The sequence below is a fragment of the Pelodiscus sinensis genome, chromosome 1 (assembly GCF_049634645.1).
Source record: "Pelodiscus sinensis isolate JC-2024 chromosome 1, ASM4963464v1, whole genome shotgun sequence".
Taxonomy (NCBI): Eukaryota; Metazoa; Chordata; order Testudines; family Trionychidae; genus Pelodiscus; species Pelodiscus sinensis.
This window is the reverse complement of record NC_134711.1, coordinates 249,610,901-249,635,354: the sequence shown is the minus strand read 5'-3', so window position 1 is coordinate 249,635,354 and position 24,454 is coordinate 249,610,901. Positions and strand designations below refer to the sequence as shown.

Here is a 24,454-nt window from a genome sequence, read left to right as displayed (position 1 = left end):
GGGCCCTGTTCAAGCATAGTGCATGTTCTTCAGAAATTCCAGTCTTGCATGTGTCAAAGAATTCTTTTCTTATCTTCTCTGTGTCTCAATGTTCTGACTGTGAAAAAAGAGAAGTGATTGTATTTCAGTAAACAAAACAGCCTGAGGTAATTACTGCATCTAAGGCTGAGTGAGAGAAATAGTCAATCCTACAGTGATCTTTTCCTTGCCACCCACTACACTTCATTTATCTCATTGTCTAACCCTCTAGAACTTCTTATAAGCTGCTATTTTATCATTTTTTTCTCCGTTTCTATGTTGGTGAATCTTTGGTATATTTTCCCATCTGTCCTCTTCCACTGTTTCAGTCTATAAAATGTGAACTTCCTACAATCTGTGGCTTAATGTAATTTTATGGTGTACAAACCATTGTCTCCTAGATAGAAGAAAGTGAAGAGGAATGGGGAGTTCCTCATTGTCTTACGCTACGAGGTCAACATCAGTCCATTATTGTTGCTGCAAGGTAATCAATGAAAATGCATGCCACCAGCCTTTTTGTGCAGGAAGAACATAAAAGATTAACAGAATTTTATTTTAATTTGCTCTTAAACCTTTTCTGCTACATGAATAATAGATAGGCTTGCCAAAAATCTGAGAGAAACAGAACCGTGAATTAGAATATTGTGTGGCAACTCTGATTGTTTTATTCAAACCAAACTTTTTAGAATCAGAAGAAACAGCCTAGTTAGACAAACTTAGACATGAGAAAATAGATTGGGTATCAAACTCAAATTGTGATTAGCTTTTGAAGTGCCTCTCAGTTTGGCTTAAAGTGAATAAAACCTGAATCTCTGTTCTTAGTACCCATGCTGAAATGGACAAATGGACTGAGGACATACAGATGGCGATAGATCTGGCAGAGAAAAGCAGTGGTCCCACCCCTGAATTACTGGCTAGTAGTCCACCTGACAATAGTAAGTAGTGTATCAAGAGGAGCTTTTTATTCAGTAGTCAGTAAATTCAATGTCATGGAGAAGACACTCCTTTAAATACAGTGCTGCTGTATCACATTACCCCAGTGTTATGAAATCTGCTGGCTGAGGTTGCAGTCAGGTTAATACCTTAGAATCAGATACAGGTTCCAATTTAATGCTTTTTATTGAAGTTACCAGTATTTCTGGTCCTCTTGTTTTAATTCAAATGTATAGCAGTGAAACGTAAATTAAGTTAAGGGACTGTGAAACTTTCTTGTGCACCATGACTTCAGGACATGTTATACAGCAGTGCTGGTCTTAGAGAAGTTCTATTTCAGAACATGAATAAAAATTGAGTTAGAACCAAAGTAAAATACCTTAATGAGTATTGCATAGATTAGCCTTTTATACAAAGTTGCCCTTTTTAACCTCTGGGTAAGCCTGTTATTTTATAGAAGAGCGTTAACTAAAATCTGTTCGTGGAATTGTGAAAATATAAACCACTTAACAGAGTTGGACCTTCATGTTTAATAATTTTATCAATCATTTATGTTGCAAGAAAGATGCTTTTTCCCTGAATTTCATAGAGTCTCCAGATGAAACTACTGTAGACCAGGAATCAGAGGACGATCTCAGTGCATCCCGCACCTCACTTGAACGTCAGTCACCACACCGTGGCAACACTACGGTGCACGTCTGCTGGCACAGAAATACCAGCGTTTCAATGATCGACTTTAGTATTGCTGTGGAGGTATCTGCCTCAGAACAATCTGAACTGCAGCTCCAGAGAATGTCTCTTCAGTGACAATTTTCTTTTTACTCTAGATAGTGGAGGCTTCTCATTAAATTCAACAGCCTCTTTATTTGGTTTTTGGAGTTTCTACACGACTGCTAGCAATCCTCCCACAGCCATATAACAATAGCTTGGCAAAAATGTAAACTTTGATCATTTAAAATTAATTTCATTCTAATTTCACAAAATAGCCTGATTTTGAAAGTCTAAATAAACTTTCAGATCACACCAAAGAAAACTCCCTTTGAATATTTTTGCTTGCTAATACCTATTAATGACTTAGTAGTGCTGAAAGGACATTGTCTCTGGAATCTGCAGCCTTGTTTCTTGGTTGTCTATACTAACATACTTTCTTTACTTTAGCCATCTTTCTCTAGGACCTTAAAGTGTTCATGGCTTATTTTCTTCTGCCTTATTTTTTATTTGCACTTTCCACTTCACAGAAAAAACAATCTGATTTTTATTTTGATTACAGCTAAACCAATTTCATACAAAATGTTAGGAATCATGGGAATACTAACTAGAAAGGCCTCTGGCATTAGAATTATTACACTTAAAATAGCTGAAATCTAAATAAGTCCTTTTTTTCAAGTCTTAAATATGATTTAAGAGTTTTGTGACTAATTTAAAAAGGAGGTATGTTTCTGCTCAGGTATTCTCTTTCAACTTTTACTCCAAAGGAGAGCAGAAAGTGTAAATTAGTTAAGAATACATTATATTGATGCTCAAAGAAAATAGGGAAAACTTAAGTAGATTGTAAATTGGTTTAGCTCCTGTAAGGCAGCTCTAAAGCATCCATTTCATTGGAGAATGCCTATAGGTTGTGCTACTTATGATGACCTATGGGCAGATACTATGCATACACTTTATCTGCAATGTCTTCAGTGTTCTTCAATTTATAAGAATAGAGTTATAGCTAATGTTCAAACTTTCAAAAAATAGGGCTAAAGATAACATTATTTGCTTCTAGACCTACTTTGGAGCAGAGGGACTGAAATACCAGAAATTTGATTTGATACTGTTGTCCTTGTATTAGAAATCTCCCCAAGGGGCAATTAGCCCATCTACCGTCCCCTTCCCCCCCCAAAAAAAGAATCACAAGAACTTGATTCTGATCCCTACGTATATCATATAGTGATTAGGTGATATATCAGGTAATATACTGCATGTAGCTGAGTGTGGGGCAAGCCAAGACACTGTTTAATACTTGCATGGTAACTTCCGTGCATTTGTTAATCTTCCCCCATATGTACACCTTAGTTTTCTTAATTTTCTTAATTTCAATGATGAAATATTTAGTTGTTTTCAGGGTAAACTCTTCACTGCACTACTTTTTCCTCCCCGTACTTAAAATGTTACTAGTGAACAATGGAGACTTAAACAATCTAGAGACACATGCCATCGTGTATGCATACATCTTCAGTCACATAGCTGTTCCCATCTTTGGCAGGTTACCATTCATGCTCATATCACTCTGTGGATGGTTTTCACTTAAGCATTATCGTTTATTCTCTTCCTATGTTTCTCCCTCCTTTCTGTCTTTCTTGTGGTAGAAGATCCTCTAACTGTCAGTGACTGTTCTTCCCTACCTGCTGGACTGATCAGTGATCAGCGGCCTGTTTCCATTTCATATGTCTGCTGGTACCGAATGCAAAGCCTGTCCTTTTATGATATCCTCCAGAGTAATGAGGTAACAAAAAATTAAGGAATACAATTGTGTGTAATTTAGATCAAACACACCACAATCCAATTTTAAAACAGAAAATAAAGAGGCTAAGATGGCATACAACAGCATTTTAAAAATACATTAAGTCTAGTGTAAAAAAAGGTGGGGGGAGAATGTCAAGAATACTTGAACATCGTTCTGGGTTTTATCTGCTGATTATTTTTTTTCTGCTAGTATCAGTTAGCAGAATTAAATATTCATTGCTGCAGAGTCCAGGTTTATTACATAGTGAGGGCTATGCAATACTTAACATTAAACAGCTGTACAACTAGGGCACGGAGTTTGAATTGCTCAGATGGTATGCTAACACCACAACTGCACTGTAAAGGTATTGCACAATCAGCATCCAGGCTGCTGAGTCCTTCCTGGATGCTTTGTTGCTTGTTTAAAAAGAGCAGGTAGCATGATAGTATACAGAGCTGTGGAAGAGAGCATTGATTGTAGTTGTATCTATGGAGAATGGGATGGACAGAAGTAATGGGATAAAAGATTGAAAAAAATATGGCAGTAGAAACACTGCCTCTAATTACAAAAGGGAATGCAGTATCTGAAAGAACCACTATTCAAGCACTGTGAAGTGGAGAAGGAATAGAGGAGGCTGAGTCAGTGAGCAAGGGACATGGCATGACACTAAAAAGAAGACAAAGGAAATCTGTTGAATTTATTAAAAATACAATTGCTTCTAGCACCATCTAGAGCCCATGGACAGAATGAAACATGCAGTCTGGATGAGCAGGGGTACGTTAGGCTCCTAAAGACAAACTGAAAAGGGCAAGAATTTTTTAAGTGAGAGTAGTTTCAGACCTATGCAAAAGAGGTAAAATAAGATTTCAAATTTAATTGCTTTTGGTTTATATTTCATGGCTTATGTTTAGTTTAAGAAAAATTTAAATAACTATTAATAAGTGCCTACAAAGAAATTAATGCATTAGTGAAGAAAATTGCCCACTAAATGGTTTTTAAAAGGATACTAACTAGTACACTAATTTATAAGTAATTTAAACTTACTTGAAATTTATCATATTAAGCTGTCTCATCCATCAAAAGGGTTTCTGCATCTAACAAGGTAACAGCAGATCATTTTTTTTTTCAAAAATAAATAATAGACAAGCCTCATTTAAAGAATGAGAGGGATTTCTGATTCTGAAAGTAAAAAAAAAAAACCACAAGATTAATGACGAGTAGGAATAATAAATTAAATAGAAAAATAAACATTCTTTACATGAGGTTTGGCTACTTTCCATCAGTGTGTATGATTTGGTTGTATATGTCTATTTTACTACTTTCATCAATTTCAGAATCAGCTCTCTGGAAACCTATTAAGAAAATTCAAGAACAGCAATGGGTGGCAGAAGCTCTGGGTGGTATTCACGAACTTCTGCATGTTCTTCTACAAATCGCACCAGGTAAATAAATTGCACAGGTTTCAAAGTCTTATTTGTTTTAGAGCAGAACTACTCAACTTTGGAAACCCCAACGGCCACAATGATGTTCACAGCAAATGCCAAGGGCTGCAACTTAAGTGTGGTTGCATATACAGATATTTAAGAACAGGTTAGATAGACATCTGTCAGGGATGGTGTAGACGGAGCTTGATCCTGCCTTGAGGGCGGGGGGCTGGACTCGATGACCTCTCGAGGTCCCTTCCAGTCCTATTATTCTATGATTCTATGATACATGCAAATATAAATGCAAATAGCTTATTTCACACTGATGGGCAAGACTACTCAACACATAGACCCCATTTAAGTCAGTTCTGCTGATATTAATAAAATGCAATATTTACCCGATTTCCACCCATATGACAACACTTTTAACGAGCAATGACAGTCCAGGGATTTAACTACTAAAATGCATATCAGAAGACCATTATATTGACTACTTTTTTGTTTTGGCTCCGACCTGCAGACCGCTTGTAGATCCCCACGTAAACCCAAACTGCATGGCGAGCTGCAAACAAACGGGCCGCAGGCCACATGTGGCCCACGGGCCATGTGTTGAGTAGCCCTGTTTTAGAGTATAAACACCAAGATAAGTAGTTAGCAATAAAAATCCATTCTGCTAGTGGCAACAGGAAGGAAATAAACTAAAATTGGTCAGGAGCATTATAGGCAGATCTTGTAGCACACCTATTATTAAGACTGCCTGATGCTTTCCTAACTCATTTGACAAGTTGAAGAGAAATCAGGTTAGATAGTACTACGCATTGTGTATGACCTTTTCATGACACTTCTGTGAACACACACTGATACAGTTTCATAGGTATACGCCCTGTGATTTACAGGCAAATTAAAAAGTTACAGGCCCCAATCCCAAAAAGCTTAAAATCTAAATTGAACATAAGAACAGCCATACTGGGTCAGACCAAAGGTCCATCTAGCCCAGTATCCTGTCTGCTGACAGTGGTCAATGCTAGATGCTCCAGAGGGAGGAAACACAATAGGTAATCCTTGCGTGATCCCTCTCCTGTCATCCATTTCCAGACAAACACAGGCTAGGGACACCATTCCTATCCTTCCTAGCTAATAGTCATTGATGGACCTAACCTCCATGAATCTATCTAGATCTTTTTTTAAATCCATTTAAAGTCCTAGCCTTCACCACATCCCCTGGCAAGGAATTACAGAAGTTCACTGTGCGCTGAGTGAAGAAAAACTTCCTTGTATTTGTTTTGAACCTGCTGCCTATTAATTTCATTTGGTGACCCCTAGTTCTTATATTGTGGGGATAAGTAAATAACTTTTCTTTATTCACTTTTTACATGCCAGTCATGATTTTATAGACTCTATCATATCCCCCCCCCCCCTTAGTTTCATCTTACATCTTGGTAAGGTTAGCAGAGGTTAATTGGAGAATGCAAGTTGCTATCAATTTTGAAATGTACTGAGTCGAGATGGGTTTGCCCTTTGAAAGGTCAGTCATAGCAACAAAGAGTCGTGGGGTCTTGCAAAGACCCTGAATTCTGTCAGTGTAAAATGCCAAAGCTGCTCTTACATCCAATGAATGTAGCATTGCCTCCCTGAGAGAAGCATGAGGTCTTGGGAAGAACATGGGCAGGACAATAGGCTCATTGATATGGAAACTTGTACTTACCCTCAGGAGGAACGTCGGATGTGGCATCAAAGTCACTTTATCCATACTGAAAACTGTATAGGGTGGACCCTCTATTAGTGCGCCTATTTCACTGACTCTCCTTGCAGAAGTTATGGCTACCATAAAGAGAATATGCATGGTGAGTTGCGATAGAGTACATGAAGCCATTGGCTCAAAGGGGGACTTCATGAGAGCAGTCAAGGTACCAGATTATGGTCCCATGTAGGGGTTGGCACTCTACAAGGTGGACAGAGATTGTGAAGATCTTTGAGGAGGTTCCCTGATAGTGGGTGTGCAAATACCAAAGCCCCATCAGTTCATCTGCAGAAAGCTGAGATGGAGGCCAGGTGGACCTCAATCAGAGACAGATAACCCATCAGTCTACAGGGTGCATTAGTAGTCCAGAATGGTTTGTACTAGAGCTTCATTGGGGTTGACTTGTGTCCGCTGACACCAGAAGGTGAAACGCCTCCATGTGTGTAGGTAAGTCACTCTGGTGGACTTTCTCCTGCTGTGCAGTAGGACCTTTCACATGTTTAGAGCACTGAACCCTCATGATCAAAGAACCAGCGAGGAGCCATGTGCCAAGGTGTAGCGACTGCAGGTTCGGGTGACGCAGCTTGCCCTCATTCTGGAATAGGAAGTCGTGTTGATGTGGCAATGAGTAAGCTGGTTCAAGAGAAGTCCTGAAGGGCTGGAAACCAAATCTGTCTGGACCAAGTGGGGGCTATCAAGATAACTCGAGCGCTGTGCAGACAACTTTTGTGCAACATCCTGGGAATCAATGGAATCGGAAGAAAGGCATAATACAGTGGTTCATCCCACATGATGAAGAACACATCGGCCCTTAATCTCCTGCTCAGTCCCTCTCGAGAGTAAAAATTGAGATGTTTGGCATTGTTTGGTGTTGTGAAGAGATCCATGGTAGGATTGCCCCCTTTGAGAAAGATGACATCCATGACTGCTGGCTACAGTTCCCACTCATGTTGAATTGTAAAGTTGTGGCTTAGGGCATCTGCTATGGTGTTGTCAACCCCCTGTAAGTATGTGGCTTTTAGGGTGACCCCCATGCCTCTTAAACCAATTCCACAGGTGGACTGCCTCTGTGCGCAGAGATCTGGAAAGCGCTCCCCCTGCCTGTTTATGTAGTACATAGTGATCATGTTGTCTGTGAGAACACAAACTGAGCAGTTGGTTATGGAAGAGGCAAAGTGCCTGCAGACATTTGATGACCCTGAGTTCTAGAATGTTGATGTGTAACAGAGGCTTGTGAGGCAGCCATTTGCATTACACTGTACAGTTTTGTGTTGGAAGTGCACACCTCAACCTGGAAGTGAAGCGTCCAATGGTGGTTTATACGGCAGTCTCCTCCTGTAAAAATGGGATCCCAGTTAAGAGGTTTTGTGGACATGTCTGCCATCTGAGTGACTGCAGTACTTGCTCGGGCACAAGAACCGGTTTGTGCTACGAATGACATAAGGGCATGTAGACCGATGCTAGCCAATGCTATAAGGCACGGAAATGGAGGCGTGCATACTGTACCACATATGTGGTTGCTGCCATGTACCCTATGAGTTGAAGACAGGTATGGATGATGGTGGATGGATTTGCAATGAGGGAGAGAACCAAATCTTTAAGTGTATGGAACCTGTGTTGCAGAAGGTGTGCCCTGGCTGATATGGCATTAAGTCTTGCTCCTATGAATTCAAAGTCCTGAACTGGACTGAGTATTGACTTTTGTTCGTTGATTAAAAGTCCCAGAAAGTTGAACAGTCGTTTGTTTCTTATGTCAATTGCCCTCCCCTTGCGAGTGACCTGTCAGTAAGCAGTTGTTAAGATAAGGAAAAATTGTCATCCCCTGTTGTCTGAGGTATGCCACCACAACTGCGAGGACTTTGGAGAAGACCCGTGAGCAGATGACAGGCCGAAGGGAAGGATCTTGTATTGAAAATGGTTCTCTCCTCCTGTAAAGTGAAGGAAACATTTGTGTGATGGATGTATGGTTATGTGGAAATACGTGTTTTGTATGTCGAGGGCTGCAAACCAGTTCCCTCTGTCCACTGCTGGAATTTTTGAGACTAGTGTGTCCATTCTGAAGTGCCGTTTCCACAGGAATTTGTTCAGCTTCCGAAGATCCAGGATTGGCCTCCAGCCTCCTGTGTACTTCTGGGTGAGAAAATACACTGAATAAAAGCCCATTCCCCAGTATGGGGCGGGAACCCTTTCTAGAGCTCTTAGTTAAAGAAACCACTCGATCTCTTGCTTGAGAGGAAACCCGTGAGAAGGGTCCCTGAAGAGGGACGGGTAGAAGAGATGGGTAGGTGGGATGGAAATAAACAGGATGGTGTAACCTGTGCGTAAGATTTCCCAAACCCAGCAGTCTGATGTTACAGTGCCCCACTGATGGATATAGGGGCAAAGCTTGTGGTGGAATAGCTAGCTGTGGTCCTGTCGTTGCACTGGAAGATCTGGGAGGTTGTGGAGACCCTCAACCAATGTTTCAAATTTGCTGTTTAGTAGCTTGAGAGCCTGAGGAGCGTGATGGCTGAGGGTGCTTCCTTGGGATACATTGCCTGTTCCTGGTATAATCATAGGGCTTGTGTAAGCGCTATGTAGAACAACTCTCTGATCCTGTTGTACGGGGTGTAGCACTTTCTCTTGTATGATGGCATATACATCCCTAGGGTGCATAGGAGTTCTTAGTACCATGCAGGATCTCATTGGCGTTGGCTGCAAAAATCTTTGTTATTGAAAGATAGGTCCTCTACTTTATTCTGAAGATCTTTGGGAACCCCTGCAGCCTGTAACCATGATACCTTTCTCATGACTATCTCCATGGCTGTTGCCCTTGCAACAGCATCAGCTATGTCAATTGCTGCGGACAATAGTATGGCCTTTCTGAATGATTGCTCGAAGGATAGATCTTTGGGACTCTGATAACTACTCTAAATTAGCAGAACTCATGGAGCATTAACCAAAGTCATGGTTTGCTAATAAGGCCATGTAATTTGCTATCCTAAGCTGCAGAGTGGCTAAGGAATACACTTTTTTTCCCCAAAGTGATCAAATTTTTTGTGATTTGTCCCCAATATTGGATCTAAACTGGAGAGTCTTGTAGCTTTGATTTGCAGCATGCACCACCAATGAATTGGGTTGTGGGAGGGAGAAAAGAAAATCAAGCTTTTTCAGGGGGGAATAAAATACTTTTTGTTTCCCCATTTGCAAGTCGGTGGAGCTGAAAAAGATGCTTTCCAGATATGATCTGAGACCTCCATAATGACCTCATCAATAGGCAATGCTATTCTGCCCATCATGGATGTTTTTCAGGAGGCAATACTGCTTCTCCTTTACTTCTTGAAACTTGACTTCTTGTGTGGGTGGCCACTTTTTTGAAGAGGTCTTGAAATTGTTTCAAATGGTTGGTGCCATGCATATCATCCGGGACCATAGCCTTGTCTAGCTAGAGGAAAGGATTGTTTAACGAAGAGTGTGAATCTTCATGACCATCAGATAGTGAACCTCCTGTTCAGAATCTGGCATGGTCAGGATAGTATGGGGGAGAAAAGGCTGGCGGAAGTCTTCTAGGTAAAGGAGATAGACCATTCAAACAATGCCTCTGTGGTCTCCAATAGTCCCAGGGTGCCCACGATAGGCATTTCTTGAAGCCCTGCGAGTCCGACATGACAAGCCCTTAACGGCAGATATGGGTGGGAGGTGGGGGGAGAAGAGTTCTTGCTTTGACTGAATAAGCCCACAGCGTGTGGGCTTAAGATATGAGTGCTTCCGCAGCCTTCACCCCCCTAGGGCAGTGATCTTCTTCTTTTCCTTTGTCTTCTGTTAAGTGGGTGGGTTTTTTTGTTTTTTTTTTTAAAGAGGCTGAATCAGAGCAGAGCTGTCGCTGCCAAAGCGGTCCATGGGGACCGGAAGAACAGCTCATTTTTCTTAATTGACTTTCTTTCATTTCTAAAAAAAAAAAAAAAAAGTAACTAGTGAAGTAATCTCTCACTAATTGAATAATGAGAGTGGGCTAGAAAGTGAAACAGTTTCTCTGAGGAGATTAAGTGCCTCAGGAGGCAGAGAGCTCCGTTTGCAATCTAGGGTGGTTGAAGAGGAACTGAGGGGAGAGGGTCAGGCCAAACTGCTGGCAGCATGAGACACCTGCTGCGCATGCACAGCCCGACTAGCAACTGCTTAGAAAAATCTCCAATTTGTGGATCTGGGGATGTCCGTCACCACGTGTGGAGCATCCACAGGGACATCACATGAAGAACTGTAAGCTACTAAGTGAATATTAATGTTGTCATTAAACAATATAAATTTATTTCTCATGAAATACAGTATCATATCTATGCAACATGACCTGTTGGTAAAGCAAACATTTTTTCATTTAAGTGTGGGAAACTGAAATGTATGCGCATATTTGCAGTTTTGTGGCCTAAATGACATCACAGTGTTTTTCATCCTTTGTTTCTAGGACAATCATCCTTTAGCCAGCCTTCCTCTACTGGGGTATTCACTTACCATTCCTTCAGAATCTGAGAACATTCACAAAGATTATGTTTTCAAGTTACATTTCAAATCCCACGTGTACTACTTCAGGGCTGAAAGTGAATACACATTTGAAAGGTATGTCAGTTTTCTGCTATAAAGGAAAATGATGTCTTTATGCCAGGTTGTTCTGACGACATTAGGTCAAATGCAAGCATGGTGAACTGTTGCAAATGTCAACACAGCAAACTCATTCACCACACTTAGAAATGTACATTATTTATCAAATTGAATATGCTGTTGCAAAGGTACTAGGAGACTACAAATGGGGAATAGTTCTCTGGTAAATAAGCTTTTGCTTAAAAAAAGTATGGTAGCTTAAACTGTTATATACCAGAAATAAAAGTAAAATTAGTTTACTTAAAAGCCATCTGGCTGAATGGGCATAGGTACATTTTATTTGTGGAGTATGAAACAGGTATCCACCTACCTGACATTTGGTAGTGGTGCAATGCACATGTAAATAAACTGCCTTCATCCCAGCTGCAACTCTTGTTTTATATTTGGTTCCTGCCCCCCAAAGCATGTACAAAGTATCTTTTTTATGTTTATACAGTGGGGGTCCTGCTCTGTGACTGCGGGGCATGTAGGTGCTATAATTCAAATAGTGATGTTCATGGCTTCACAGGCTATACCCATATGTCTCTGTATATGCTGCAGTTTTGCACACCCCACAATTCCAGCTAGCCAGGGTGTTTTCTGGTAGTCTACACTGCAGGCTTTTTGCACAAGAACTGTTCTTGCGCAAAAACTTGCAGAGTGTCTACACTGCATGTATGTTCATGCGCAAGTAAATTTACAGTAAAGCGTCAGAAAACAGGGCTTCTTGCACAAGAGTTATTCCTCTCCCCACGAGGAATAAGCCCTCTTGCACAAGAGCTCTTCCACAAGAAGGCAGTATAGACAGGCAACAGGTGTTTATTTCGTAAGAAAGCCCTATGGCTAAAATGGCTATCAGAGCTTTCTTGCGCAAGAGAGCGTCCACGCTGCCATGGACGCTCTTGCGCAAAAGCATATGGCAGTGTGGATGCACTCTTTTGGAAGATCTTTTGCACGAGAACTCGTGTAAAACAGTTCTTGTGCAAGAAGCCTATAGTATAGACGTAGCCCTTGGGTATAATAAATAGGACACACAGATGGTACTGACCCCAACTCCCCATTGAATTTGCTTTCACCAAAAATTAAACTAACCATGTTCCATGGTGGAATGAAGTTTGATGTTCCATTTGCTTCACAACTTTTCAAAGACGCTCATCTAAAGCTTTATATTGTTCATATGAATTTTTTGTCTATTAGGTATTAAAAAATCAGTAACACAGTCAGCCCAAGAATTTTACCACCTGTAGTCAAATATCAACCATACATTTCCCCCTATAATGCTGCTTCATATATATAATGCACCCTTACTCAATTGGTGATGGACTCTCATAAGATGTTTCCTACAGAGGGAGAGCATAGGTTAAAACCAGTTCAGTTCTGAAGATCATCCAGTGAACCCTGAAATTAAAAATGAACAGAATAGTGTAGTTTAAGAGGGTACATTCAGAGTACATCTTTTCAGAAAGACCCTGTTGGCTATTTACTACTTTATCTTTCCTTTACAGATGGATGGAAGTAATCCGAAGTGCCACCAGCTCTGCCTCACGCACCCGTGTATTTAGTCATAAAGAATCTCATGTGTACTGATGGCTAAACACTCATCAAGTTGATCATTCTAGAAGTTGCTGCTTTTCTAGAAGACATTTGAATATATTTTCTCCCTTAAAGTTCAGTACAATTTACATTTGTTTTAAAAACAAAACTCCCACCACAAATGGTTTTACAGCAATTTTGATTGCCTGAGGAAAGCTGTTTAACCACCTTAAATCTTTCATACCTTGCAAACAGCCATCATCCTGATGGCAGGAATTAGTTTCATGTCCTGTATTTTTTGTCATTCTGTGTGCTGTTTTTTAGCTTGTGCCAGTATTAAAATATTGTCCGAGTGCCAAATGCCAAAAGACATTTTCTTGCCTCACAGATTGCACCTGAAAACAATATAAACTAATTTGTAACTTCACAATCTCTAGTGAGGCAAATGCTATTTCTTCTCTTTTCATAATTTTTTAAGATGATACCTGTAGACTGCTGGATTTTTAAATGTAGTATGGATTTTCACAGTATAGACTATAAAGATACATGGTAAGCAGTCTAACATCAATGAGGTAATTTTCAGATTTAATTTTTCAGTCTTTCTACATACTATTCAAGGAATTACTAATTTTCTATCTTAAATAGTTTACAGATCATCAATCATTTCACTTTGGGGTTACATATACATGTAGTATAGATGAATTATAGGATTTATCTTGCCTTTTTTCTGGGTGCAAGCTGACCAAAATTGTGTGTGTGTTTAGTTTTGAACAGGGAATACTACTTGCAAGAGGAATAGTTTTAAAAATGATCAGTGCAATATTATTTGGGCTATTACTGTACTGTGAATGGTGTGTACAAGGAGAAATTAAAGGTTGCTGTGGTGTTTTGCTGTTTGTTTTACAAACTTGACAAAACTTGTATGCTACAAGAACCACAGCTATTTGTGACTGAAGAGTGTTTTTGGTAATTAAAATGGACCTAAACACTATAAACTGATGGTACTACTTTCCCAGGCTTTCATGATGCCTGTATCCACAGACAACTGTTCCATTTTTAGCAGATGTGTAGTGAGCTACAAACTTTTTTGAAGCTCTAGTCTCTGTAGAGTGGTACTACTACTATCTCAACAGATTATGACTTCTCTTAATATATAAAGAGGGTGCAAGCTATACACATCAGATGAGATGTTCTCCATTTGGCATAATTAACATTTTTGGATCACCTACTGGTCCGATCAGAATTTCAAGAATGTCAGGAATCACACTACAGTGATCAATTGTATTAGTTGTTTATATTACAGGTTCAGCCCGCTAAACACACAGCTCTATTCCATTTAAGGGCTCCTTTCAGGGAACACTGCATGAAGCCACATATGGGATATATAAGTAAATATGGGAACCACAAAGAAAGTGGGGATTATTCTACCACCAGTTTTTTGTGTATTGGATTTGCTAATCACTTGTCCTTACACTATGTATAAAATGGTTTAAGTATTGCTCACAACAAAAGGGAATAAAATACCTCACAACACAATCAAGCATACTTCAATTTCAAGGCAAAACTTTGTCATTTGTCTTTTTTCCTCTCCCTCTCCCCCCAACTTTTAATGTTTAGTGCTCCTAAGAAATACCCAAATGCTTCATGTTAATGCTGACAATTTAGATTTCTTTTGTATGCCCATTCCAATATTTTCAAAAATAAAAGACTTCATTAGTTTTCTACGTCCTTATTATAAACATAGGCAACAAGATTGAAATTAAGCCACGTTATTAGGGCTAACTGTTTGAAGTCATTTGGGTGAGATTTTCACCCAAAAGGATACATCAGTGTATATATCAGAAGGTAGTTGCAAATATAGCACAAGCTTGCTGTCTATCAGTGGTGCTTTCACTGCAAGGATGTTTTAGACCCTAAACTTGTCTTTTTTTTTGTAATTAGAAACTTTTTCTATTGGTTAGCGGACATTTACATTTATACAAAGAAATAAAATCCAATAATTCCCTATTTTATCATCTTAAATGTTTAAGGACTAGCAATATGTAAATATATATTTAAAATAAACTTTAAATCATAATTTTATTTAACTACCATAAAAAATTTTGTATGACTGCTAAACACTTTCAAAGTGATCATTCAGGTAGCTACCCATGCTTTTCCGTAGAGACAATCACCATTCTCAACATGCTCTCTATAAAGAGACGCTTGATGCGTTATCATACACTGTTAAGAGAGATATCAAATTATTGTACAAACTGAGTACTAAAAATACTATAGGAGGCATGCTGAAATATAAAGGTTTTTTAACTATAATTTTTAAAGGTTGATTCAGATAAGGGAAAAATGTTTAGATCAACTCTACCACAAGCTTCAGAGAAACAAGTCTAAACTTTGGAGAACCCACGGTATTGACTCTCTGTTAGAGACCTAAATCAATGTCCTGGATTTTATTTGAAATGTGAATTGGTTTGTGTCAAGACATGAAACGGAATAAATAACTAAATATGGACTTACAAATAATCAACAACAGGTTTGAAAAATCCAAACAACATTTTAGCACCAATTAGCAAATGGCAAAAAGTATTGCTAGGACAAGTTAGGTAAGGGGGGAGGGATATACAATCAACTGCTAAGACTGCCATGAACAATTTCCAGTGAGTATTTAGGGTGGATGCAAACACGCGATATTATAGGTAGAACAAATGTGCACTGTCAGCCACCATTTTAAATTTTCTAATTTCCAGTGCTCATGTTAACCTATTATGAGTTCCACTGAAAAAAAAAAAAAAACAACAAACAGTCTGGTAGCACTTTAACAAAACATGTAGATCATATCATGAGCTTGTTTTGTTCCTGTAACAGACTAAGTGGGCTACCCCCTGAAGCTCATGAGTTCCACTGATTATACAGTCAAAATAACCAATTATTAAATATACTCTTTTTAAAAATCAAATGCCCTTTTGGGATTATTTATTATGGGAAAGGGAAAAATGTGCTTCTAATTCTCTCTACCTTTCATTTAATTTGTTTTCAAAGTTTAAAATTCTCCCATCACAGCTACTTTAGGCAAATGTACAAACAACAATTAATACTGCTAAAAGTAAACAAGATTCCCTATGCGCAGAATACAGCATAAACCTACTAACATTAGGGAAAGGATAAAAGAATTAGCTTTTCATAGTGCCCTGAAAGTTAAATTCAGGCTGGCTTAGAAGGAAGCAAATTTCAAACTCAAGACCTCTTTACTGAGAAAAAGTATGGTAATAGCTGCCAGCCATTCACATTCAGGGACATCATACATAACTAACTATACATGGTGAGACAAAGGGATTCTTATTTCTTAGACTCAAACTTTGTCAAGATTTAAAGCTCAATAATATATATACTATCTGCTGTGCTTTTTCATGCTTCTGTTTTCCACAGTAGGGTTTAGAGGGTTTTTTTTCGGTCTCACATCTGATCTCCTATCACTATGAACACTTATCACTACATAACACTTTTACATATATTTTGTAGCTCAACTACTTAGTTCAGCAGTTTTTTCTGAGCTCTTAAACAAATGTCATTCCAGTTCCACTGTTTTATTGCAATTTATATTTCTTAAATCAGTCTATGGCTTATGCCTCATTTTCACTATATAGGAAGAATAAGCCCAGGGAAGACTTTTTTCCATAACCTCAGAGGAGAAGATGAACATATAGCACTACTGCTGATACCAACAAAGATCTGGCTAAATGCTCAGCATTTAACCTTCCCAACCAAACATTTGCCCATTTTTTCCTTTTAGTTTCCCTGCAGTGATACAGAAGTTTAAAATGAGTGTTCTTACCTGTCAGTTTTTGGCACCACTTTTCCATTTGTTGCTTCACTCAGAAAATGCTATGAAAATAAATGCTAACAAAACAATATTGACATTAGCAATTATAACCATATAGAAACAATAAAACAGTATTGGTATATTATTATAATATGAATAATGATCTTACACAAAGTTGACTAATTTATCAACAGCATACTCCATTGCATACCAGAAAATTATTTATACGAGCCTGGGCCTCGGGAGACGTCTCTTCTCCAAAGACATACACACAACCACTTAAAGGGCTGGATGATGCTATTGTAATGACTCATATAGTTTCTGAAATAGCTGTCACTTGAAATCAGTATTAACCAATGTGTGGTGACAGAAACAAGACAGGGAACAGAAGAATGTGACTAAGATCAAACATTGTGTGAAACTATGGCTATGTCTACACTATAGGGTTTTTCCAGGATTCCAGAAAAACTCCGTGTCCAGGGAACACGTATGCTCTTCTGTTTTGTTTGTTTTGTTTTGGCAGAAGAGCAGATACACCCTTTCAGAAGCCCTGTCTTTTTCCTTCAATGAGGAAGAAGGGTTCTTCTAAAAGAGGAAGCTTTTCTGAAATTTGACCTAGTGTAGACGGGCCAAATTTCAGAAAAACCTCTTCCAAAAAAAAAACCAATTGAAAAAAGGCAGGCAAATTTTTCCGATAGATCACTGTAGTGTATCATAGAACTGGAAGAGACCTCAGAAGGTCATCAAGTCCAGCCCCCTGCTCTAGGCAGGACCAATTCCAACTAAATCAACCTGGCCAGGGCTTTGTCAAGCCGAGACTTAAAAACCTCTAAGGATGGAGATTCCACTACTTCCCTAGGTAATCCATTCCAGTGTTTCACCACCCTCCTAGTGAAATAGTTTTTCCTAATATCCAACCTGGACCTCTCCCACCACAACCTGAGAACATTGCTCCTTGTTCTGCCATCTGTCACTACTGAGAACAGCCTCTCTCCATCCTCTTTGGAACCTCCCTTCAGGAAGTTGAAGGCTGCTATCAATCAAATCCCCCCTCACTCTTCACTTCTGCAGACTAAACAGACCCAAGTCCCTCAGCCTCTCCTCATAAGTCATATGCTCTAGCCCCCTAATCATTTTGGTTGCCCTCCGCTGGACCCTCTCCAATGCGTCCACATCCTTTTTGTAGTGGGGGGCCCAGAATTGGACACAATACTCCAGATGTGGCCTCACCAAAGCCGAATAAAGGGGAATGATGACATCTCTGGATCTGCTGGCAATGCTCCTCTTAATGCAACCTAATATGCCATTAGCCTTCTTGGCTACAAGGGCACACTGTTGACTCATATCTAGCTTCTCATCCACTGTAACCCCCACGTTCTTTTCTGCAGAACTACTACTTAACCGGTTGGTCCCCAGCTTGTAACTATGCTTGGGATTCTTCCGTCCCAAGTGCAGGACTTTACACTTGTCCTTGTTGAACCTCATCAGATTTCTTGTGGCCCAATCCTCCAATTTGTCTAAGTCATTCTGTACCCTATCTTTGCCCTTAAGCGTATCTACCTCTCCCCCCAGCTTAGTGTCATCTGCAAACTTGCTGAGGGTGCAATCCATCCCCTCATCCAGATCATTAATAAAGATATTGAACAAAACTGGTCCGAGAACCGAACCTTGGGGCACTCCGCTAGAAACCGACCGCCATCCTGACATCGAGCCATTGATCACTACCCGCTGGGCCCGGCCTTCTAGCCGTCTTTCTATCCATCTTACCGTCCATTTATCCAATCCACAATCCCTTAACTTGCTGGCAAGAATATTGTGGGAGACTGTATCAAAAGCCTTGCTAAAGTCAAGGTATATAACATCCACTGACTTCCTCATGTCCACCGAGCCAGTTACCTCATCACAGAAGCTAATCAGATTGGTCAGGCACGACTTGCCCTTTGTGAATCCATGCTGACTATTCCTAATCACTTTCCTCTCATCCAAGTGCCTCAATATGGATTCCTTAAGGATCTCTTCCATGATTTTTCCAGGAACCGAGGTAAGACTGACCGGCCTATAGTTCCCTGGATCGTCCTTCTTCCCCTTTTTGAAGATGGGCACTACATTTGCCTTTTTCCAGTCATCCGGGATTTCTCCCGATCTCCATGACTTTTCAAAGATAATAACCAAAGGCTCCACAATGACAATTGCCAACTCCCTCAGTACCCTCGGATGCACCAAGTCTGGACCCATGGATTTATGTACTTTTAGCTTTTCTAAATAGTTCCTAACCTGTTCTTTACCCACCATGGGCTGTCCATCTTCATCCCATCTTGCATCACTTGGCGCAGAAGTCCAGGAGCCAACCTTGTCCGTGAATACAAAGGCAAAGAAAGCATTGAGTACTTCAGCTTTCCCCACATCATCTGTCACTAGGTTACCTCCTTCATCCATTAGGGGCCGCACACCCTCTCTGATCACCTTCTTCTTGTTAACATGCCTGTAGAAACTTTTCTTGTTATCCTTCACATCCTTAGCCAGTTGCAATTCCATTTGCGCTTTCGCCTTCCTGATAATCCCCCGGCATTCTCGAGCTATACCTTTAAACTCCTCCCTGGTCATTTGTCCAAGTTTCCACTCTTTCTAAGCTTCCTTTTTGTGCTTAAGTTCACCAAGGATTTCCCCTGTAAGCCAGTCCGGTCTCCTACCATGTTTGCCTCTCTTGCTACGCGTCGGGATGGTTTCTTTCAATAAGGCTTCTTTAAAATACTGCCAGCTGTCCTGGACTCCTTTTCCTTTCATGTTAACATCCCAGGGGATTCTGCCCATCAGATCTCGGAGAGAGTCAAAATCTGCTTTTTTGAAGTCCAAGGTGTGTATTTTACTACTCTTTTCTTCCTTTGGTCAGGATCCTGAAATCTACCATCTCATGATCACTGCTTCCCAGGTTGTCACCCACCTCCACTTCCCCTATTAGTTCCTCCCTGTTTGTGAGCAGAAGGTCAAGCTGCGCACGGCCCCTGGTCGGATCCTTCAGCACCTGTGTCAAGAAGTTATCCCCAACATTCTCCAAAAACTTCCTGGATTCCCTGTGTACTGCCGTATTGGTTTGCCAGCAGATGTCAGGATGATTAAAGTCCCCCACGAGAACCAGGGCCTGCGATCTGGAAGCTTCGCTCAATTGTCTGAAGAAAGCCTCATCTACCTCATCCACCTGATTCGGTGGCCTGTAGCAAACACCAACCACAACATCAATGCTGTTGTTTGCTCCTTTAAACTTAACCCATAGACTCTCAACAGGTTTTTCTCCCTCTTTATACTGGAGTTCAGAGCAATCGTAGTGTTCTCTTACATATAGTGCAACTCCTCCTCCTTTTCTCCCCTGCCTGTTGTTCCTGAACAGTCTATACCCTTCCATGACAGCGCTCCAGTCATGCGAGTCATCCCACCAAGTCTCTGTTATCCCAATTAAATCATATTTCTTGGTCTGGGCCAGGGCCTCCAGTTCTTCCTGTTTGTTGCCCAGGCTTCTCGCATTAGTGTACAAACACTTCAGGTAACCAGTTGATCATCCTATCTTCGCCATTCGAAACATGGGTCCTCCTTTCTTGCCCCTTCCTCTCTGCATTTCTTCCCGGTATCGGACTTTCGCACTCCCCTCAGGGTTTTGGTCACCGTCCCCCGACGAACCTAGTTTAAAGCCCTCCTCACTAGGTTTGCAAGCCTGCCCGCGAAGATGCTCCTTCCTCTCTTCGTTAGGTAGATCCCATCTCTTCCTAACAATCCTTGTGCCCGGAACAGAGTCCCATGGTCGAAGAAACTAAAGCCCTCTCTGCGACACCATCTGCGCAACCACACATTTACATCCTCAGTTCGACGATCCCTGCCCAGTCCTTTCCCTTCAACAGGGAGGATGGAGGAGAATACCACTTGCACTCCAAATTCTTGGATCCTTCTTCCTAGCGCTACATAATCCGCACTAACATGCTCAAGATCATTCTTGGCCGTATCATTAGTTCCCACGTGGAGAAGCAGGAAGGGGTAGTGATCCGAAGGTTTGATCAGCTTGGTAAGCCTCTCAGTGACATCCTGAATGCGAGCTCCCGGTAAGCAGCACACCTCTCAAGATTCCAGGTCCGGACGGCAGAGGGATGGCTCCGTCATTTCCTTTTGGGCGTGGTGGCCGTGGAACCCCCATCCGTAGGACTACGCATCCCATGCCTTCCAGTAGATGGTGTTCCCTTCTGGTTTCTTCCTTGTGAGGTTCCTTCCAGAGCTTTCAGCACTGCAGAGCCTGTGGAGAGAGCTTGAAAGCGATTGCTTACCTCTATAGCATCGGGGAATTCCCGTGCTGGCCTTTTCCCCCCTTCTAGAAGTTACATGCTGCCAGTTCTCTTCTTGGTTGCGTACTGCCCTCTCTGGCTCTTCTGCCTGCCGTGCTGGAAGGATTAAATGCTGCCTTCTATCGAGGAAGTCTTCATCCTCTCTGATCAAGCGTAGGGTCGACACTTGGGCCTCCAGTCCTCTAATTTTCTCTTCCAAAATGTCGACCAGCTTGCACTTGGTGCAGATGAAATCCGTTCTTTCTTCCGGGAGGAAGACAAACATGGCACACGCTGTGCAGGTAACAACAGTAGACCCATCACCAACCATAGCTGCTGTCCTGGAAAAGGGATTTAAAAACAAAGGCAAGAGAACCTCCCGCCCTTCCCTCTCCCCTTCCGAACTCCCTCTGAAAACTCCCTGTTAGCAATCACCTACAGAGCTACAGCAAACCTATAAATTACAGGTAAGTTGTGGTGTGTAGCAATCCTTTCTATCCCTGCTTTCTCTCATATAACATAAAAATACAAAACATTTACCAGACAGGTAATGTTCCTTTAGCAGTCCAAATATTCTGAAGCATGCTGTCCCAGATACTACATTGTTATTGACAAAAAACCAACACCATTCCCTTTTTTCAAGGAATGACTTGAACATTACAAACTGATGAACTAAAAAGCTGTTTCGTTTACCAGCCATTGACATTAAGAAAGAAATGGTTACTAACCTTTCTGTAAGTGCTATTCTTTTTTAGATGATGTTACACATTCATTCCATTGTAGGTACACTCCTAGTACAATCACCAGAAATTTTTCTCCCAGTGCTACCTGTCAGGGCAGCTTGGGTAGCCTTTGCTAGTGCATGCTTATAGCACTGATATAAAGGGCCCAACCAATCCTGTGTCCCATAATTCCTTCTTTCCAGACAACTCCAATGTAGAGGAGGAGGAGGGTGGGTCGTGAAATGGACACGAACAACACAATTAGAAGAATAGTTACAAAAAGGTTAGTAACCATTTTTTTCTTTGAAACCATGCTCATGACCATTCCACTGTAGGTAATTCCCAAGCAGTTGCACGGGAGATGGGATCAACTTCATGGCCCTGCATGGTGACCACAAAACCTGGAATCAGTCCTAACCTGTTAAATAATGGTGTAATGGGCAGAAAAACACACTGAAACCTGCATTGCTGCTCTGCAAATGTCCTGAATAGGGACTTCTGAATGCCACTGATGCTTGGGCTCTTGTGGAGTGAGGCAGTTACGATAGCTGTTAGTGGAACACCTGCCTGCTCATAACATGTGCAAATACACAACGTGATCCAAGACCAAATTCTCTTATGCAGTGATGGGGAGACCTTTCATCCATCAGCTACCACTATGTAGTGTTGGATAAATTTATGGAACGGTTTGTTCATTTCTACGTAGGATTCAAAAGCACATCTAACATCCAGAATGTGAAGACACTTCTCCTGCGTCTTTTCAAATTGATAGGAAGATTGCCTGAATACTATGGATCTGGGAAATGACCTTTGGAAAGAATCTAGGATAGGGATGTAGCTGCAACTTATCCTTAAAGAAGAGAGAGTTTGAAGGTTCTGACATGAGGGCACGGATCTCCAAGATCCTTTTGGCCAAAGTAACAGCCACTAGAAAGGCTTCTCGCATGAGAGATATGACAAGGGGCTATGTTGCTGATGGTTCAAATGGGGGACTCATAAGTTTTGTTAATACCTGATTTAGGTCTTAGGGAGGGACAGGTTCTTCAATGTGGGAGGGTACAGTCTTTCAGGAAAGAGTTAAAGAAATAGACAGCGTGACAGGGCCAGGTCAGAGGGATACTAAAGAGTGCTAGAAGGAATGTATGTGAACCCTAAATTAAGTAGGTCTCTGTTTGCTGGGTAAACTGGCAGGGGCTGGCCTAGAGCCAGCAGGAACTTTCCAGAAGCAGTCTGGACAATCAGGCCAGTTAAGAACACCTGTAGCTAATTAGGAGCCTTCCAGAGCCAAGGGAGTCAAGCTAATTAGACCACCTGGGGCCAATCAAGAACCAGTTGAGGATGGTAAAAGGGCTCCTCTTCTGCTAGTTAGGGGACACATGAGAAGGAAGTAAGGAGCCAAAGTGTGGACATTGAGAGGAGTCTGGGTGAGAGCTGTGAGCTGCAAATCAGGAAGACTGTGTTGGAGCAGCAGGATAAGCTGCACAGGTACCAGAGAAACGGTACTGGAAGGGATTATTTGGGGAAGTAGTTTCCAGATGGGGAGTAGAATAAATCTCATCTGTTGCCACTGCCTTAGGGTCCCTGGCCCACCTCCCCCAACTCCACATTACCATCAGTGTCTATCCCTGGATAGGAAGGCCAGGACTATAAAGGGGTTTCACACACACATTATCGACTAGCCTGCGATGAGCAAGGCTCAGTAGGCTGTGAACTCTGCCTCTAGTAAAGAAAGAGACCACATAGCAGAACACAGCAAATCTGAGGCTGAATACTATCTGCCAGAGGTGGATAGGATCCACGGTCACAGCCATAGTTCTGCCACAACAGACATTTTATGAAAAAATGGACCAGTTAGCAATCTGAGGATAGAATATCAAAAACACTGCAAGGTTAACCTTAGGAGATCTCAAGCATAATACCCAAGAATGTCTTGCAGATATTACCATGTGGGCAAGACTTTACGGTAGGAAGCTTATATGGAGAACCATTTCCATATAGAAAGGTAAGCATTAGCCCTGATGGAAGGCTTTCTACTACCTAATAGGACTTGGTAGAACTGATCCAAATAAGCAAGTGCTCTGGAATTTACCCATAAAGTTTCCATGCAGTCAGGTGGAAGGAGCTGATGTTTCGGTGAAGCTTTCAATCAGGATCTTCAAAGATCAGGTCTGGATGTAGAAGGAGTGGAATTGATGCCACCACTACAAGGCCTGGCAGAGTGGCAAACCTAGTGCTGATGAGGCCAACCAGAGGCTCTAAGAATTATTCATGCCTGATCCTACTTCATTTTCAGTGCAAACTTGTGCCAAAGAAAAGTAAGAGAAACTCTAGTAGAGGTGACCTGTCTACAGGAGTAAAGTGTCCATGAGTTCACCTTTACTTCAGTCTTGCACAGCACAAAACTGTTGATACTACTTGCCAGGTGGCAAACAGACCCCCCCCCCCCCCCTCCAACTGCTGGAAAATGTCCCTTGCAAAGTCCAGGTCAAGGAACCACTTCTGGTGACTGAAGAAAGACACACTGAGGCAATCTGCATTCCCAGAAGGTGATAAATCTCAAGATGCACTGAGTGGGCTATGCAGAAGCTGAATTACTTCCTGATGAAAGGAATAGAATGAGCTACTCACTGCCTATTGAGTAGAACATGGTTGCCATGTTTTCTGAGAGAACCAACAAGTTCTTGCTTACAATGCAAGAACCAGAGAAGATACCATGGACGATAAAGTACTGATGGCGAGCATACTGAAGCCAGCAACATCTGAAGGGGGCTGAGATGGAGACTTGCATGTTGTACCATGTCCATTCATGAGGCAGTGAGGCCCAAAAGTCTGACAAGGCTAGGCTAATGTAATGGGGGTGATCCTG

General features: G+C 41.3%; 1 protein-coding gene across 8 annotated transcripts in view; it reads left to right on the top strand.

Moving 5' to 3' along the window:
- FARP1 (FERM, ARH/RhoGEF and pleckstrin domain protein 1) overlaps nucleotides 1–13,104 on the top strand; it is a 307,710-nt gene extending 294,606 nt beyond the window's left edge. For 7 of the 8 annotated variants that reach the window (XM_075918777.1, XM_075918776.1, XM_075918780.1 and 4 more), the window contains exons 22-27: nucleotides 420–502; nucleotides 841–953; nucleotides 1,541–1,704; nucleotides 4,771–4,878; nucleotides 11,040–11,191; nucleotides 12,718–13,104. In XM_075918777.1, the coding sequence (XP_075774892.1) occupies nucleotides 420–502; nucleotides 841–953; nucleotides 1,541–1,704; nucleotides 4,771–4,878; nucleotides 11,040–11,191; nucleotides 12,718–12,799 (702 nt within the window). In that variant the 3' untranslated portion in view covers nucleotides 12,800–13,104. Of the gene's footprint in view, nucleotides 1–419; nucleotides 503–840; nucleotides 954–1,540; nucleotides 1,705–3,299; nucleotides 3,437–4,770; nucleotides 4,879–11,039; nucleotides 11,192–12,717 lie in introns of all 8 variants that reach the window. The other variant, XM_075918778.1, reaches the window with a different exon arrangement.
- Nucleotides 13,105–24,454: the final 11,350 nt, after the last annotated feature.